The sequence below is a fragment of the Xyrauchen texanus genome, chromosome 46 (assembly GCF_025860055.1).
Source record: "Xyrauchen texanus isolate HMW12.3.18 chromosome 46, RBS_HiC_50CHRs, whole genome shotgun sequence".
Classification (NCBI taxonomy): Eukaryota; Metazoa; Chordata; class Actinopteri; order Cypriniformes; family Catostomidae; genus Xyrauchen; species Xyrauchen texanus.
In genome coordinates this window covers 14,077,502-14,095,469 of record NC_068321.1, presented here as the reverse complement: position 1 = coordinate 14,095,469, position 17,968 = coordinate 14,077,502, and the positions used below count along the sequence as shown (strand labels likewise).

Here is a 17,968-nt window from a genome sequence, read left to right as displayed (position 1 = left end):
ATATATGTGCATGTGTGTAATATTCACATTCATTGGATGTTTCTCAATAACAGAAATAAACAATTTCAGTTAAAAACAAATTTAGCTTTAATCATTTATCATAAGAAAATAAACACATTTTGTACATCTTTAACAAGCAAACTGGCCTTTTTTATATGACAAAGTTTAAATTGCATATGTTCCATTTTACCAGGGAGGAATTTCACAAAATAAAGCAGCAAACATGTTACTTTTTTCACCTCCAATTTACATAATATTGCTGGTTTTCAGGATAAATACTTAAAAGGCAGCAACTAAAGGTGTTTGTCAGTGGAAATGACAAAAAGACATTTCATAATATCTCACCTCAATATGAAGCTCTAAAACAAAGAAAAACACAAAGGCATTCAAAGGAACCATTCATTTTTAGACTATACAATTAGGAAGGCTGTTCAGTGTTTTATTGCTGACTTAATTTGAACTGTATACGTAAAGCCCCTTTTCCAAATGGGCTCAGTAACAAAGTTCATGGAGGTGCTGAGACGGTGCATCTTAAAATACCTTGTCTAAATACATCTCTCTCTAGAAAATGAAGGCAACATTGAGGTAGTGTAAACATTAGTTAAGAGGTGTAGCATGGCAAGATCTCAGAGGCATCACCTAAACCTTTCACCTCTGTCATTTGCCAAAGTCCCAAGTTCAATACTTTAAGGCAGGGCAGCTGCGTAATCCTCTCGAGTCCTCTTTTTGTAATTTTGGTACAGCCGTACAAGTCAATCCCTGTCAGCTGTGTCAAGTGGTCAGCTATGAGCTCAAGTCCCTTGTCTGTGATCCGCACACACTGCCCAATGTTTAAAGTCTTCAGTTCATGCATTTGCCGCACCATCCTGTTGATTCCATCATCGCTGATGTGGCATGAGCAAAGCGACAGGGACTTGAGTTGGTACAGGCCCTGGGCAATGTACGCCAGACTCTGGTCACCAACTTTATCACAAAATGACACATCCAGCCCGTACAGCCTCAGCATGCCCATTGAAAGATGCATGATGCCTGTGTCACTGATATTATCACATGATCGCAGGTTAAGAGTCCAGAGCTGAGTCATATGAGACAGATGGATCATGCCAGCATCTGAGATGCCACCACAGAAACTCAGGTTGAGGACTTTCAGCTTGTTTAAGCCTTTAGAGATATGCTTGAGTGACAGATCGGTCAACTTCTGACAGTCCTGCAAAGTCAGATGCTCCAAACTTAGGCAGCCCTCCGCAGCACTGCGTGTCATGCCAGCCAGGTGCCCGATGCCAACATCTGACACGTGCCTGCAACTCCTCAGGTTGAGGCTTTTGAGATTATGTAGGCCCCAGGCAATGAGCAATAACCCTGTGTTAGTGATATTACTACATCCACCCAGATCCAACAGTTCAAGGTTCTTCAGGTACTGCGCAATCCGGCCTAAACTGGAATCTGTGATCTGTTTGCAAAGGCTGAGGTTAAGTATTCTCAAAGAGGGTATGTCCTGCACAAAAGCATGACCAAGGCCGTTATCTGTTAAATTGTAGCATCCACTCAAGTTAAGGCTCTCGATGTTGGGCATCCCTTGAATGACATAGCTCAGACTGCGCCTCAGGCTGAGGATCTGCACCTTCTTGATCCCTCTGGTCTGGAGACTGGGGAAGAGTGATGGGTTTGCTCTTCTCAGATGGAGTTTGGTTTCTACGCCCCTCCAGACGGATTTATGGTACGAGGCGTCTCTCCACGCTACGCATACTTGCGCGACTCTGCCTTTGCCCTTCACGTCCAGGTAGTTAAAAATCATCGCTAAAATCTCGGGGAAAAGGCTCGAGACGTGGATCTCCATTTCTAAAACGGCAGCTTGTTAGCTTAGTAAAGTTAGTCGGCAAGCAGTTTGGTGTTCTACCGGCAAGGACCGCATGTAAAAAGATTCTGGCGAAAAATAATTAATTAATCAAGCGCGTGCAAACGCAACGCAAACAAAATACACGTAAAACCAGCAAGGTTTGTATTTATTTAAAACTTGCGCTGAGATGCATTTCCGTGAAATAACCAGCTAACGTCGAAATGCAGACTGTTATTGAAGCGCCAGGTCTTTGTAATAATTTTCAAGCCGGGACACATTTTTTAACCAAATCTACGTATTATATCCACAAAACGACACGTAAAAACTCACTTTCAGAATGTGAAAAGTTGAAACTTTACGGTTGAAGACAACAAATGATTTCGCGTGAATACAAATCAGCCATTTGACGAAAACTACGGAGTCTGATTTCCGGTAGCCTTTGTCTTCGTCTATTCAAAACAGGGGGGTGATGGCTAATCATGGTGTTTTTATTATATTAATAAAGGCTTATGTTTATATTAAAAATGTCTACAAATTAAACTAAATTGAACCACAGTGCTTTAACAATACGTGATGCGTTTAAGTAGATCAAATCTATTAAAATAGTTTCATTTTAAATATCCCGAACCCCCTATTCTCGAGCGCCCATTGGATTGTCCTTCCGGCTCAACGTTACCGGCCTTAAACAAATACGAACCAGATTTATCTTTGAATACGAAATCAAATGTGAAGTTTTTCACGCTTTCTTCCTATGCAAAACCTAACAGTTTATTTGACCAAAATGCGTAACAATAGCTACCAAATCATTCATAATTATTATTTAGAAATCTGTGTAAAATATAGACTGAGATAATAGCATGGCCATTATTAGTAGACCTTCCTAAATCAGCAGTATACTGGTTCTCACAAACTCATAAACATGAAGCATAAAAGTACTTTACTACAAATTCGGTCTTGTTGAGGTTTTTCACAGCAGCACACATACACGCTTATAACAAATTCAGTATGAAACATAGCACGCACTTCAAAAATGACAGTGCAAGGTATTAAAGAGTACCACTGTAAACCTTTTATACATTTCTTAAAATGTTGCTTGTGTAAAAATCTTGCTGAATTTCTCTCTAGAAAACTACAGAGAAACAGATTAGCTTTATAAACAAGGTCAAAAAGATTCCATTCATAGAAATAAGAAACAAAAGTCATAATAAAAAACCTCCTAAAGTACCTGTTACCTTTTCATACAATGGATCTTATGCATTCTTTTTTAATGAACATACCCTGGAGTAAAATATACATTTATGTTCAATGGTTTTAACCCATTTAAATAACTCTTAGTTGGTATCCTACTACAAGCAGCCCCAGATAATATTTCCACTTCATCATAACCTAGGTATTAATATTTTTTTACTTCTTTAAATTGATTATATAAATTTAGATTTTTGTTTGCAACAATAGTGGAAAACATTGCCCAATTTCAAATAGAATATCATCCTTATTCATCAAATACGGATTCTTAAACCTTCTTTCTGTACTATTTTTCCAACTAACTAAATATGGGTATATTTTATTACATTCTTAGCTTCAATCAGCAAACCCTGTGGCAGCTCATTACAATCACATTTAAAAAGCAACAAGCTCCACAAACAAACACAGCATGTTCAGGATGTACAATGTTCTAATTGTTTTGTTATTAGCATTAGTTATTGTCACAAATTAAGAGCGCAGGTTAAGTTGGCAATGATTAAGAAAGCACTAAATATATCTAGTTTTTAAAGCCCTAAGACAATAAAAAGTGCATGAGATCATGAGTGACAATAATAAAAGTGTTTTCTACAGGTGTTTCTTACATTTAGTGCTACTGTCAACACAAAACACATGATCACTAACCTAAACATAAATTGAGAGAGAGAGTAAAAATGTGTATTAAATAAAAGGGAGACATTCTATCCATGTCTATGTTCACTATTGTCTATGAAAAACTGTAGAAAAATTCAAAAATACATCCACAGGTTTGTAACATTACGAAAGCAATCCCAAAAGCTTTAAATCGAGTCCTTTCCCATTAGTTTTATGTCCATAAAAGAGCCCTGGCCTTACATACATAGCTACTTCACAAGTTCACAGATAAAAGTGTAAAATAGTGGTAGCTCATTATCATCACTTAAAGTGCTGTATTTTTAATTAATTTAAATTAAATTGAATTCTTCACAGCAGTTGATACATCAGCTAGTTTTCCTGCTGGTTCCGAAAGAATCAGAGCGGCAATGAGAAAAGTCAATGAATATTCCATCAGGATCGGATTCCAGGGAGTCCAAACCCTGCATCACAATTGTCTCTGGACTGGATGAGCAGCTAGGGGGCGAGGAAACGGCCTTGTCCGGATCAGATGGAGCCATCTGGGGGTCCAATGAATGCAGACACCCAGCTGAGGTGTGGATGAAGACGGAAGGTGAAATGAGAGGGGGCTGTCCAGTTGGCCCTCGCATCACACCAGACAAGGTGATGTCATGATCGAGGGAGAGCCGGGGTGTTGAGCTTGTCTCCATTCCAACAGACAGGGCAGAATAGCCCTGCTGCTCTAAGCAGGAAGTGACATCACAAGCAGAGTGACGGCGGATGCCTACACTACCCACAGAGCTGACCTCAGAGTCATACTCGGCCACAGGGGTCAGCATGGGGATGTTGTAACTCTTGGAGCGTACTACCGGGTTACTGGAGGGCAGGTCTGCAGACTTGGACCAGCAATACTGCAAACGCCTCTCTGGAAAGATTTTCAAATAATCAGTTATGGTGTACTGCTTTTCTACTGGAAAGCCTCCCATTATTAGTACAGCTCTGATGTATTTAAAATATGTATCAAGGGTTTCAATGACTAGAGCAGTAAATATTTTTGTTTGGAGAACATCCTTAAGATCTTTCAAGGAACAGTTAACACAAAAATTAAAATGTTGTCATAATGTACTCACCCTCACGTAGTTCCAAGACTGTTATTTTCTTTCTTACATGAAACATAAAAGGAGATTCTAGGCAGAATGCCTGATTGTCTTTTTTGTATACTGCCAAGCTCCAAAAAGGACATAAATTCACCATTAAAGTATCATAAAAATAGTCTGTATAACTCATGCACTATATTCCAAGTGCTGTGAAGCCAAATGATAGCTTTGTGTGAGGAACAAACTCAAGTTTAAGTTGTTATTCACTGATAATATCACGTGACACGAGACCCAATGGCATCTGGGGTCAAATAATGATGTTAAACCTGAGTTGAACACAGATTCGAGAGATACAGATTGAGAGCTTTGGCAGAGGAGAAAATTATCAGTGAATAATGGCTTGAATTCCAGTCTGTTCCACACAAAAAGTTATTGTATGTCTTAATAAGGCTTGGAATTTACCGCAAGGGTGGTATGGAGTACCTTTATGGTGCTTTTTCCCCTTTCTGGCTGTATAAATAACCATCTTTTTTTATTGTATAGAAAAGTGTAGCTTGGACATTCTGCCTAACACCATATTTTGTGATTATGGAAAAAAAATAAAAATAATACCAAATAAAACCAATTTTCATTTTTGGGTGAACTAACTTAGTTAGTTAGTTCTTTTCATCACTTCTGACATCTAAACATTTACAAAATGTTTATTTACTCTCTCACCAATAACACAGGAGCACTGTGAGGCACCGCACTCATGAGAACGTAATCCCTGTGTGCCAAGGTATGGAGACACAACCTTCTGAATGAGAGACTCCAACTTCAGGTATTCTTCACTCACACTTTTAGATTCATGAACCCCCTGTGAGACATGAAAATGACTTATTAACAGCATTCCCACACTTTTTGGCCAATGGATTTCCACAATCTTTCCAGTCATTTTTGATTACTGGACAAAATCTTTTTGATTTCAACTGATTTGCTAATTAATCATTCAGAGCTGGTTCGATTGATTCATTGACAGGAAATGATGACATTGACAGCCTAAAATGGTTTACTTAAATTGTGTCACTACTGGTGTTAAATTACAAAAAAAAGGTAATCCACTACAAATTAAGAACTACTTCTCCGAAATTGTAATCAGATTTCTTAACTGGTTATTTAAGTGAAAAATGAATCACATTACTAATTAATTTACTTTTATGCTACTTTCTAAAACACTTTTCACAATTGTTTTACATATTCAAAACAACATCTATTTTCTCTTTGTTCATTGTCGCACTCCCTTCAGCGGTCACAGAAATGCAAACAGGTGTACATATGAATATATTAATTCACATTTGAATTGTATTAAACATAAATCATATATTTTTTTTTTATATTTGTGTCCCAAGTTATGTTTTTTATGTACATAAGTTATGTACTTAAAAGTAATTACTGTCATTGAAAGTCAGTAACTACAATCTGATTACAAGAATTTAAAATGTAATGCATTACACTACTTTTTGTGCCTAAAAGTAATTAGATTACAGTAACTATTACATTTTTAATCAAATTACACCCAACACTGATGGCTTTCAAGATTGTATTAATTTTCATCAGTTTTCCAGATTTGGAAAACACAATTTTAAAATCCCTGATAATTCCACTGTAAAAAACAATTGTCAGGTAACCTAAAAAATGAGGATTCATGTGGTAAAACCTAAACTAACTGACTTTTATTCAAGTCAAATGTTTTATTTAATTTGACTAAATCAACCTGACAAAATTAGGTAACACCAGCAAAGTAATTTCTACGAGTTATATCAAATAGAAATAGATCTCCTCAATTTGGAATACCCAATGCACTCAAAGTCTTCGTGGTGGTGTAATGACTCGCCTAAATCCGGGTGGTGGATGAATCTTAGTTGCCTCCATGTCTGAGACTTGTTGAGCGCGTTACCGCAGAAAAATAGCAAGGCTTCACGCTATTCTCCGCGGCATCCATGCACAACTTACCAAGCACCCCACAGAGTGCGAGAACACCATTATAGTGACCACGAGGAGGTTACCCCATGTGACTCCACCCTCCCTTGCAACCGGGCCAGTTTGGTTGCTTAGGAGACCTGGCAGGAGTCCCTCAGCACACCCTGGATTCCGACTTGTGACTCCAGGGGTGGTAGTCAGCATCAATACTCACTGAGCTACCCAGCCCCCCAGTAGAAATAGATCCTGAGCTACTGTAACTATTGCAGTTTATCAATTTTTTCAATGCATGTTTTTCCATGACCATGGGAATTTAGGACGTTCACTTCGACAAGTAATGTTATTTGAGACGCACATAATGTCTCACTCAATATGACACAGTTGCTAAAATCAACTGAAAATAATCTGCTACCTGAAGTCACCATGTTATAATTATTAGGTGCAACTCATGACAGTATGGGTGGATATATCATATGATCTGATACAGACAGTGATACAGATTGACCATCAAACACTGTGTACCTGTAACACCAACAGCATCTGGATGATGGAGGGGGGGACACGGGCTCGTGGTCTGGACAGAGCCTCTTCCAGCTTCATGTTAAGTGTGATGGTGTTTCGAAAGTGTAGCAGAGCCAGCTGACGCACTGACGGCTCCTTCCCCTGAGGTACCATGAATATGCACACATTCAGACAACACTTCTATGACTTGTGCAGACATTTGTAATTATGTGCTTATGAATGGATATCTGATGCATTATTTTATAGTCTGAAAGAACTGTACCTGAACAGGGTGAAAGATGGCTTGAAGCATAGTGAGAACATCACAAAAGAAGAAATCCCACGTCTCGGCCAAAGAGTCCAATAATTTTTGCCCTATTTTCAGCCAGAAGAAAACCAACTTGTGTACAAACGAAATACTGTGTTATATCTGAATATAATGCATGAAAGTTTTGTAAATTAAGTGGAAACTCCTCTAACAGACTATAAAAATTGTAAAAAGCAGAAACTTTATGCAACAAGAAAAACATAATTTGTTTAAGCATACCTTCATAAAACCTTATTTTGTCCCGTAAAATGACCATGCCTTTAGTTAACAGTTGATTCTGAGAACGGGGAAAAGATAAGCAAAAGAAATTCATTTATTTTAACTGAACTGTTTTGATCAAACACATACCTCTGGATTAAGAAGACATTTTTAATATCTCACCTGAAGGTATTCTGTGAAAAATGAGCCCAGCTCTGTTTTCAATAGTTGCCTGATGAAATAAAACATAAAAGAATTGAAACGACACAATGACCAATATTTCAGAGGAGCAATCATATATACAGTGTAATACAGGTGGCGGAGGACTAGTCCCAGTTGCCTCCGCTTCTGAGACCGTCAATCCGCACATCTTATCATGTGGCTTGTTGTGCATGACACCGCGGAGACTCACAGCATGTGGAGGCTCATGCTACACTCCACGATCCACGCACAACTTACAATGCGCCCTATTGAGAGCGAGAACCCCTAATCGCGACCGGGAGGAGGTTACCCCATGTGACTCTACCCTCCATAGAAACCGGGCCAATTTGGTTGCTTAGGAGACCAGGCTGGAGTCAGCACATCCTGGATTCGAACTCGTGACCCCCCAAAAGTACATTTCATAACAAAATTTACATTACATTTAATTGTTAACTAAATAAAAGAAAACAACAAACCAAAACTATATATTAATTTTTTTTTATTTAACTTTGTTAAAATGTTGCAAAATTGAATTTGATGGAAATTTGTTATGGAATTGAAATGTGTACATTTTAAAAATAGACTTTTTTTTTTTTTTTTTTGTGTTTGCTAAATTTGACCCCAATGTTTTGCCCAATGACAATTAAGCACACTTTGATTAAAAACTATTCCTTTAATCGCTTCCTTTTCTTTATGCAAAATATAGTTCCTTTTTTTAAATTATTTTGGAGTAAAATATCCCCCAGACACATACCAAATTATTTGGATCACTTTTGTGTCACAATATATAATTCTTGTAATAGTTAGGCTCTCTCTCTTTTCTCGGCTGTTCTGTGGTGATAATGAGAAAGCCTCCAGACCACAACTGCCAACGTTTACATTCTAATGCAAAAGTGGCCATTACAGTGAACTAAATAATTCACAACCCTGGCCTCAGAAATCTTTTCATAACCAAAAGTTCTGTATTTACTCTACCAAAACATTGTATGTTGTTTTGCCTTACCTCACACCCTCATTGAGTGTATATAGTTCGTTGTCTGCCAACCCTTTCTTTTGGAAGACAGCAATAACTGCATTGTGAATGCTGCAATAAAGTGTGCAGATATGAAATTATAAAATACATCTTGCTCAGTTCATGACTCTTACAGACATGCACTGAACACACGCACTAACCTGTTCCATATCGCGTTAGGGCCTGATCCTCTTTCTTCCAATGAAGCCTTTTCATTTTTCCCCAGTTGACTCAGATTTGGAGAACTCACTAACTTCAACCGGTACAGAGTCCTCATGGTAATAAACAGAGGAATAAGAGACACCATGCAGTTAGTCAAGAACTGCAACAACGTGTGAGAGAAAGGGAGGGGTTTATATTCCCAAATAAAAAACAGAGATGCAGCCAGAATGAGTAGTTAATGGGGAGGTCTCTATCGTTTTTATTGTTGAGAAAACAATTTCCTTCCTCCCAAGTTATATTCCCATCCTTACTCTATCTCTCTCTCTGTTAAACACACACACACACGCCCACAAAGATAAACCAGTTATGCAACACAAAACCTCTCTTTCTTTCACAGTCCCAAATGCAGGGGAGAGAGGACATGCTCCTCTTGTGCAGTTTGAGCTGATTTCTAAACTAAAAGTGATAAGTTGGACAGCAGAGCATTGACAGTGCACTGAGATGTCATTGAAGAAGAGGCTTCTTTCTGCTCTACGTTCATAACAAAACTCTCAGAAGAGATATGCTTCAAAACAGTTTTTGACATGCTTGTAATTATTAGATATTAGCTTGCATAGCACCAAAAGAGTTAGCATTTGGACATTTAAACTTTCAGTTCTGAATATGGCTTAATTCTCTGAAGGAACAGAGTCCATGTCCTGGTGCATTTTGGTGATGCTTGTTAATTTTCCAACAGACTGATCACAGAGTGAATTCGGTGACAGTAGGTCAAAAGGTTTGCTGCTCAAATCGTTCTGTGCTTAGCGAAATTCGAATCACTGCCCCCTCCGTGGCCGAAGCTAGAACGTTGTTGAGCATACTGGCACGAGTGAAATGCCCTCAGAGTGGCACCAAAAGCGAGTTGTATATTTAGTTGCACATTATGTAATATAGTCAACAGGAATGCATTTTTTATTAACCCTTCTCCCTAACCTAAACCCAAACCCTAAACCTAACCGTCAGTGGAGTAAAAAATTAAATTTTACAGCGAAAATGTATCCTCTGAATCGTGCTCACAATCGTTTATGTGAACGTGATTATTTACTGGTTCCCATGAGATAAGAACTGGTCTTGCGTATTGCTTGCACAACACAATATCAGTAGCACTAGAGGGAAATGTATTCATGCTTGAATTGATGCAAAGTTGTCTAATGGGGATGACACTTCTCAGTAATACAGCTGAATGGGGTTCATTAGAGGGTACATGAACTGTCTGAAGCAACATGTCAATTTTCTGTGTGATCAAGTTGATCTGAAACAATTTAGCAATCTTACTTACGAATTTCACCTGGCAAATAATCCCATAGATTTACATCGAAGGTACGACCTTAGCCATATTTAGGTACCAGAACATCATAAAGCCATTTTGACTTGGGCCAGCCAGTAAGTAACCAACTAGCAACCACTAAGAATGCCTTAGCAACTGCACTGCCTCAGCAACCACCCAGATTTTTTACAGAAAATGAAAAATCTGTCTTTCACGTTGTAAAGATCTCCTCCAAGGGATGACACTTGACGCAGTGGCTCAAAGGTGAGGGTCTTTATTACTAACAATAACAATCACAATAACAATAGCAACGTGCAAGGAGCACTCTTTAAACAGCCAGCTTAATGACACAGCATAGTAACTCTCATGTCACTCCTCTCTCCCATGGAGGCCCTCTGGCTGACTTTTATGCCGCTCTCCCCGTGCTCACTGAAATTAGAGACAGGTGTTAGACATAATTTAGCTCAGGTGCAAGCGCCCTTACCGCTTTTCTCTCCCGGACGGGCGCTTGACCACGCCCCCGCCACACACGTACAAATCAAATAATAATTTTCTCGACAAAGTCTCCACTGCTGGGGTGACTAATGACTTTGGCCTGGAAAGATTTGATCAATTTCCCTCTGGTCTGATCTGCTCTCATTGATTAATTTGTTGCGGTTACTGGAACTGAGTAATCTATGTTTGTCATGTCTCCCATGGCATCATATTGATGCTAAATATATTTGTGGGTCCCCCGCCATGTATTAAATTGAGGAATGTATTCTCATTGTGATATTCTCATTGTGAGAATATTTTTGAAAATGGCTGATTTGGGGTAAATGCATAACAGGATATGAGTATGTATAGCAGGATGTGAGTATGCCGATAGTTGACAAATAACAAGGACAATAACAATTTTCAACAAAGATTTTAGGTTACAATTTACATTAATTAACAAGGGAAAATTCATACTTTTGGTGTTTTAACTGGTCCCCATTTCAGTTAATTTAAATTGGAGGTGTGTCAAATAAATGTTTAAATATGCTAATATTCCATTTTGGAATATTCCAAAAATTGCATCATAATTATACAAGAAAATAGTTTTAGATGAAGTATAGCATGTGGGGCATTGACCAATAAGGTTCCATCCATCTTCTATAGCTGCTTGTCCTATGCAGAGAGCCTATCACAGCTGTCTCAGGTCAAAGGCAGGGAAACACCCTGGACAGTCCATCACAGGGCAAAACAGACATACACATTCACACTCTCACCTATGGGCAATTTAGGGTCTCCAGTTAGCTTAACCTGCATGTCTTTTTGGACTGTGGGGGTAACTGGAGCACCCGGAGGAAACCCACGTGAACATGGGGAGAACATGCAAACTCCACAAAGAAAGGCCAAGTTGAGCCAGGGCACGAACCTGGGACTTTTTTGCTGTGTACACATGAGTGTACACAACTTAATAATTAATATAAAAACATTTTTAAACACATTTTAAAGAATATCTTAGTATTTTCTCAACGATACACTTTATGACCTGAACAAAATGTGCCTTTTCATCAAAATGTCAAAATATATATATATATATATATATATTTTTTTTTTTAACTTCACACACAGTCATGATGGTCTGTAGTAGCCAATAATGTAATAACTTCCAATAACGCAATTAATTTTCCATTCTTAATGTAATAAAAGTCAATAATGTAATAACTTACCAAAAATGTAATAACTTTTTGCCCATAATGTAATAAGTTTGTACATTATTGGCTGGCAATTACATTATTGGCTGAGTTAATAAAAAAAAGAATAAAAAATGTATTACATGATTGGCAGTTATTTCATTAATGGTAGTTATTACATTATTGGCTGCTATGTGATCTAAATGTGTTTTTGTTTTAATCACATGAAACAAAATAGCAACCTATATACCGGTTGCACCACATGACTTTGCGGACAAAACGTTTTGTTTTTTTATATAAATTTTTTTCAAACAATTGTTTCACACCTTATTTTTTTTAAAGAAATTATAAAAAGGATTATTCTGCACAATTTATGCCAACATACATTTTTTTTAAGAACTTCAGCTTTTAATGAGACTTTTTACTGTCTCTATACGGTTAAACCACATGACATTTTTTACTTTAAGCTCCAGAAAAAAAATCTAAATGACTTTGCACAAAGAAACTGAAAACATGTTCATAATAGAAGAGATTGTATAAAAGTTATGGTCTTGTATGAATTGAAATTTTAATGTATTTTTTAAAATCAATTTAAAATTATATCCAGACAAAAAAAGAGCACCACGTCATTGCCCCTTGTTCCACTGAAAGATACTGCTGTCACTACTTGACATTCTTCACGCCATGTTTCTTGTTTAATGTGTTAAAATCTTGCCAGGTATTTTCTAAAGGTTTTGAGACCCCCAAATATTTTAATAAGAAGAAAAAGATCACACCCAAGACATGTTCCATTCAAGACATGATTAAATTTTACCTCCTGAACGGATGACTGCTCCCATCCATGTGAAGATAGTGTGGCAGAGTGAACAGTGCAGAGAAGATGATTGTGGATGATCTAGGGGCAGGTCGATCAATGTGGTGTCCGCTCAAGTTCTCCAGCATTGTTGGTGAAAAGCTGCCAGATCCTCCTTTCATTCAGAACATCTCTGATAGCAGAAAAAACATAGGAAAGACACAAAATGTTAGTACATTGTAGTTCACGTTTTGCACACATCCTTTAAGGGATAGTTCACCCCAAAATGAAAATTCTCTCATCATTTACTAACCCTCATGCCATCCCAGATGAGTACGACTTTTTTTCTTCAGCTGAAGAAAGATTTTTTTAGAAGAATATTTCAGCTCTGTAGGTCCTTACCTTACGTTTTCCAGTGGTTATATTCATGTTTTCAGAAGCGATACATGTGACAGGTGTGGGTGAGAAACAGATCAATATTTAAGTCCTTTTTACCATCAATCTCCACTTTCACATTCGTCTTCATTCGTTTTTGGCAATTCGCATTCTTTGTGAATATTCCCACTTACTGGGCAGGGAGGAAAATTTATAGCAAAAAAGGACTTATTGATCTGTTTCTCACCCACACCTATCATATCACTTCTGAACATATGGATTAAACCACTGGAGTTGATTGGATAACATTTATGCTGCATTTATTTTGCTTTTTGGGCCTTCAAAGTTCTGTTCATCATTCACTTGCATTGTATGGACCTACAGAGCAGAAATATTCTTCTAAAAATCTTTGTTTTTGTTCAGCAGAAGAAAGAAAGTCATACACATCTGGGAGGGAATGAAGGTGAGGAAATTATGAGAGAATTTTAATTTTTGGGTTAACTATCCCTTTAAATTTCACAACTTCCTACTGCAAGCATATGTAGTAAACAGTCTACTCTAGATAATAACGTCATGTTATAACCCTTCTATAAAACAGAACTATAAGAAAATAATGCTCAACACTGGCGATATTTTCCATTAAGATCCCCCTTTTTTACTATTACTCTGCTAAACAGACACATTGAGTTTGGCAGCGCTTGAAGCAAGGATCAATGAGTTTGTTTCCTCAGCAAAACAATTGAACGTGCGCCACCTAACGGAACGTTTGGGAAGTGTTCCAAAGAAATAGGCTACTACAACAAAAGACTTGTCTTGCATCAGTCTGTCATCATTTGCTCATGCGCCCGTAAGACATTGTTTACAGGGGTCTTTGAAAAACAACACAAGTCTTTCAGCGCTATGTCGCCTTCAATATGTGACTTTGCTTTATGTTCCACTTTCCCTATAGCATGATGTCACTTTCCCTTTGTTAATTTAACGTGCCAGGACACGAACCTCGTTATATTACGGGAGGAGGAGGAGTCCGTTTCCCTTTTTAAAATGCAGACAGGTAAAAGCGACATGGTGAAAGCCGTAACGACGACGTCTGGGTAAACCTGAGAAGGCACTTTGAGAGGAAGGGCATCACTTCCCTTCCTGTCTCTCTGGACTAATCATTCTCTCCTCACATGCTGTTTTACTATTCCGTTAAAAGTCGATATAAATCAGAAAACAACCCACCTTCCCACCAATGTTTTATTTCTATCATTCGTAAAATATTTCACCCGTAGCTGTAAGTTATTCATGGCGGATTGTCGCACTGGGTACTCAATGTACCTTATGGGTATCATGGTACGTTTGTTATTTACCAACACGGCAACAAAGCAGCATTCATCCAGGAAAATGCAGTCTTAACATAAAAAGCCCAGCTCCACCACTCCCCGCCTAATACAAACAGTAGTGCATCGTAACAATGTTTCAACTCACCAGCATGTGCTCCGCGTGTAAAGTGAATAGAAACAGGGATATTTAGGTAACTTCAACGGGGAGGAAATAAACAAATACGAATGACTACACTGCCTTAAGCGCCATTATATTAGGAGAAAGTAAATGTGCGAGTTAATCCATACACGCGGATGTGGTCTATGCGGGTTAATGGATCATTTCTGTGGCATCCCCAATACACGCCGTCGCCCCTCCTATTCGCTCCCCGACTTGCAGACTGTCTGACCACCAGACGGGCAGTCCAGACTGTGGGCGCGATCACGCCCGAACACATGCACGCGCACCGTTGTCAGAAGGATCACCAGAGATGTGCAGGATGTTTGAAGATGCTTTTTCTGAGCTAAAACAAAGAGGACACGTGTTGTAATGAAAAATAACGCGTCTTTGCCATTTTCTATCCGATATGCGTATTTAATGGGTAATGAACATGAGCTGGTTCAAGTCTGAGGTAATCATAGTTTATAGGGATTAAATAACAAATAATTTACTAGATAGGTAAAGTTTGTCAAGACAAACTAGGATGATGGTTTAAAGTTTAATATAAAGTGTAATGGATATACAGAAATTACAGTAAGATAAACAGCCAGCTAGCTAGATGTTCAGATAAACCAGAGAGAGAGAGAGAGAGAGAGAGAGAGCAAATAAAGCAGATTAAAGGCAGTTTGATGGTTTGTTTACATTTGAATTTTTTACCATTTGAATTATTGAGCATTCAGTTGGCCCATTTGAACATTCTGTCAATCTATGGGATTTTTCTGATTTTTTATAGTCCACAAAAAACATAAATCTGATCAGTTAGAAAATACATAGCAGATTGTTCCACAGTCTAGTGGACTGTTGAGTTTGGTGGATGTAGTTTAAAACGTTCAGGTTTAGGGATTATAAAAACAAAGTTTGTAGAATATAGCCCAAATTATACTTCGGTTGTCCACGTTGCGGATCGCTCCGCGCACAGTATGCATGACGCAAATTCCATCATCAGCACAGTTTGCGATGATTGCCGCCTAGATTTTCTTGACCCATGCACGCAGTCCTCGGCTGTGCACATCGTTGAAGTATGTGCCTGCCATTGTCTGTACTAAAAGAGTAAAACAAAGAAGTTGTTGTGGGCGCATGTCAAATGTGTTCTTATTCGCTCACGGTCAGAAGAGTATACTCACAAAGGCAACGCGGTTGACCAGGCATGAGCCGATCTGGAAAATGCTTCATCAAGCCAACATGATAAGGAAATTATTCCCTTTTCATTATAATGATCAGTGTTGGGTAATTTACTTAAAGTAATCCACTACAAATGACACTTTATTAAAATTGTAATCAGATTACTTTACTTTTACATTTTACAATACATAATTGAAAAAGTAATCACATTACTTACAAATTAATTTGTGTTTAAGTGACATTACTTTCTAAAACAATTCACAGAACGTTTTTAGTTTTTTTGCTCAATGAATACTGTCTATATTTCCTCCCTTTTCAATGTTGCACGCTAGTTATACACTCAGCACAAGTTTCTCCCTTACAATGACTTATTAGGGGTGTACAGCTATTCTCGTAATAAACCTCGTAACCCACAAGGCCCACGCTATTCTACACGGCATCCACACACAACTCACCATGCGCCCCACAGAGAGAGAGAACCACATATTATAGTGACCACAAGGAGGTTACACCCCCCCCCCCACAATCTGAAGTATACCAAGAAAAGGTGCCATACAAATGTGGCATAAATGCATTTACACAGCAATTTCAATAGAGTTGTTGAACTACACAGTGTTATAAGATTAATGTTTTGAATGTAATTATGAATATAGAAATATAAAATGAATGGAAATATGAAATTATACTTTTAAATATGAAACTATAAATTATTAAATATATGCACCATCCTAATGACAACAAAGCTGCAATTCATTTATACAGAACCAAAGCAGCATCATAACTGCCTTTAAAACGGGGCTGAGGAGAGCAGGCATAATTTAGTCTGAGTTTTATGGGGCATTGCGTCTTTACACAGAATTTTGAGCAGGCACATAGTGGCATTAACTCGTGTAATGATATCTTATTACTATTTTAGAAATGTTTAACCCAATACTTTAAGGAATATTCAAGGTTCAACAAAAGTTACAGTAAAGTTCTCACAATGGAAGTGTAAGAGGACAATTTGTACCGCAATTTTGGGGATTTAAGGTTTAAACTGTTATGTCCTCATGGCAATAAAGTTCTACATTTGGAATTAACTTTACACAGAAAAGCTTAGTAAGCAATTTTATCACATTAAATTCATGTTAGCACTCATATTGTTTAAGGCTTGTGGCTAAACAGTGAGTACATTAACGTTTATAGAATGGCCCTATTTATTTCCATTGTAAAGGAGGGACAAGTCGAAAAATTGTGTGGTAACATTATGCCACAAATGCTGTCAGTTGAGCTTTACCTATTTTTACTTTTTTTTAATCAATGTACTTTTATTAAGTTTTGAAACATACACAATACACAACAGAGAAAAGGCACAAACAGAAATGTATGGGAGAAAGCAACAATGTAAAAGCTTTACTTCTTTTGAACCCTGAATATTTCTTTAAAAGTAATTACCTTTAACAGCAACTATAATCTGAGTACTTGAATTTAAAATGTAATTACATGTAATTACAATGTATTACACTGCTTTTTTATCAACTTAAATGTAATCAGATTACAGTAACACATTATTTTGTAATGAGATTACACCCAAAACTATATAATGATACACCCCTTTGACCCACCAGTTTATTGCCCTAATGTAAGATTACAGGGGAGCCTAATAGTAAGATCCATATTCAGTCCAATCTGAGTGACGTTCAATAGAGTCTGACTGCAATCTTAATATAGATTGATAGATAATAGATAATCCCTGCTGCAGCAGCAGTTTATCCACTGGGGCGTAATCCTAATGTTGACATTGGCTTCAAAGGACGCGTCCTTTGAAGGCTGCTGTATACCAAGTATCCTCCTTTAAACACGGCCTTCGTAGGACAAATGGAAATGGAACGTAACGTGGTTGCTATGACAGCATGCCACTCTTTAACAAGTGCAAGTGATTTGAGTGAGAAGGGAACAACGTCCCTCTGGAAGGGAGTGTATGAGGCAGGCCCAGTTCCAGATCAAAATCTCTGAGGGTGCTTCTGAATATTTTTGGGGTGCTCTAGTAGTTAAAGTGAATATGCAATAATGCACCAAC

At 37.8% G+C, this 17,968-nt stretch overlaps 2 protein-coding genes across 3 annotated transcripts; both read right to left on the bottom strand.

Annotated features, from left to right (window-relative positions):
* Positions 1 to 133: 133 nt before the first annotated feature.
* On the bottom strand, positions 134 to 2,259 carry LOC127638250 (F-box/LRR-repeat protein 14-like). Its single transcript, XM_052119693.1, has one exon. It carries the CDS (start codon positions 1,835 to 1,837, stop codon positions 602 to 604), a length of 1,236 nt encoding a protein of 411 aa, XP_051975653.1. The 5' UTR covers positions 1,838 to 2,259; the 3' UTR covers positions 134 to 601.
* A 524-nt stretch (positions 2,260 to 2,783) lies between these two features.
* On the bottom strand, positions 2,784 to 15,002 carry LOC127637892 (proline-rich protein 5-like). 2 transcript variants are annotated; one of them, XM_052119132.1, is made up of 10 exons: positions 14,734 to 15,002; positions 12,913 to 13,084; positions 9,131 to 9,241; positions 8,961 to 9,041; positions 7,940 to 7,988; positions 7,778 to 7,835; positions 7,514 to 7,605; positions 7,252 to 7,392; positions 5,488 to 5,626; positions 2,784 to 4,598 (listed from the first exon to the last, which is right to left on the bottom strand). In XM_052119132.1, exons 2-10 carry the CDS (start codon positions 13,071 to 13,073, stop codon positions 4,060 to 4,062), a joined length of 1,371 nt encoding a protein of 456 aa, XP_051975092.1. In that variant the 5' UTR covers positions 13,074 to 13,084; positions 14,734 to 15,002; the 3' UTR covers positions 2,784 to 4,059. The 2 variants fall into 2 exon arrangements, with proteins under 2 accessions (XP_051975092.1, XP_051975093.1); XM_052119133.1 differs by lacking the exon at positions 14,734 to 15,002 and having other exon boundaries at positions 9,131 to 10,866; positions 12,913 to 13,049.
* Between the last annotated feature and the right edge of the window lie 2,966 nt (positions 15,003 to 17,968).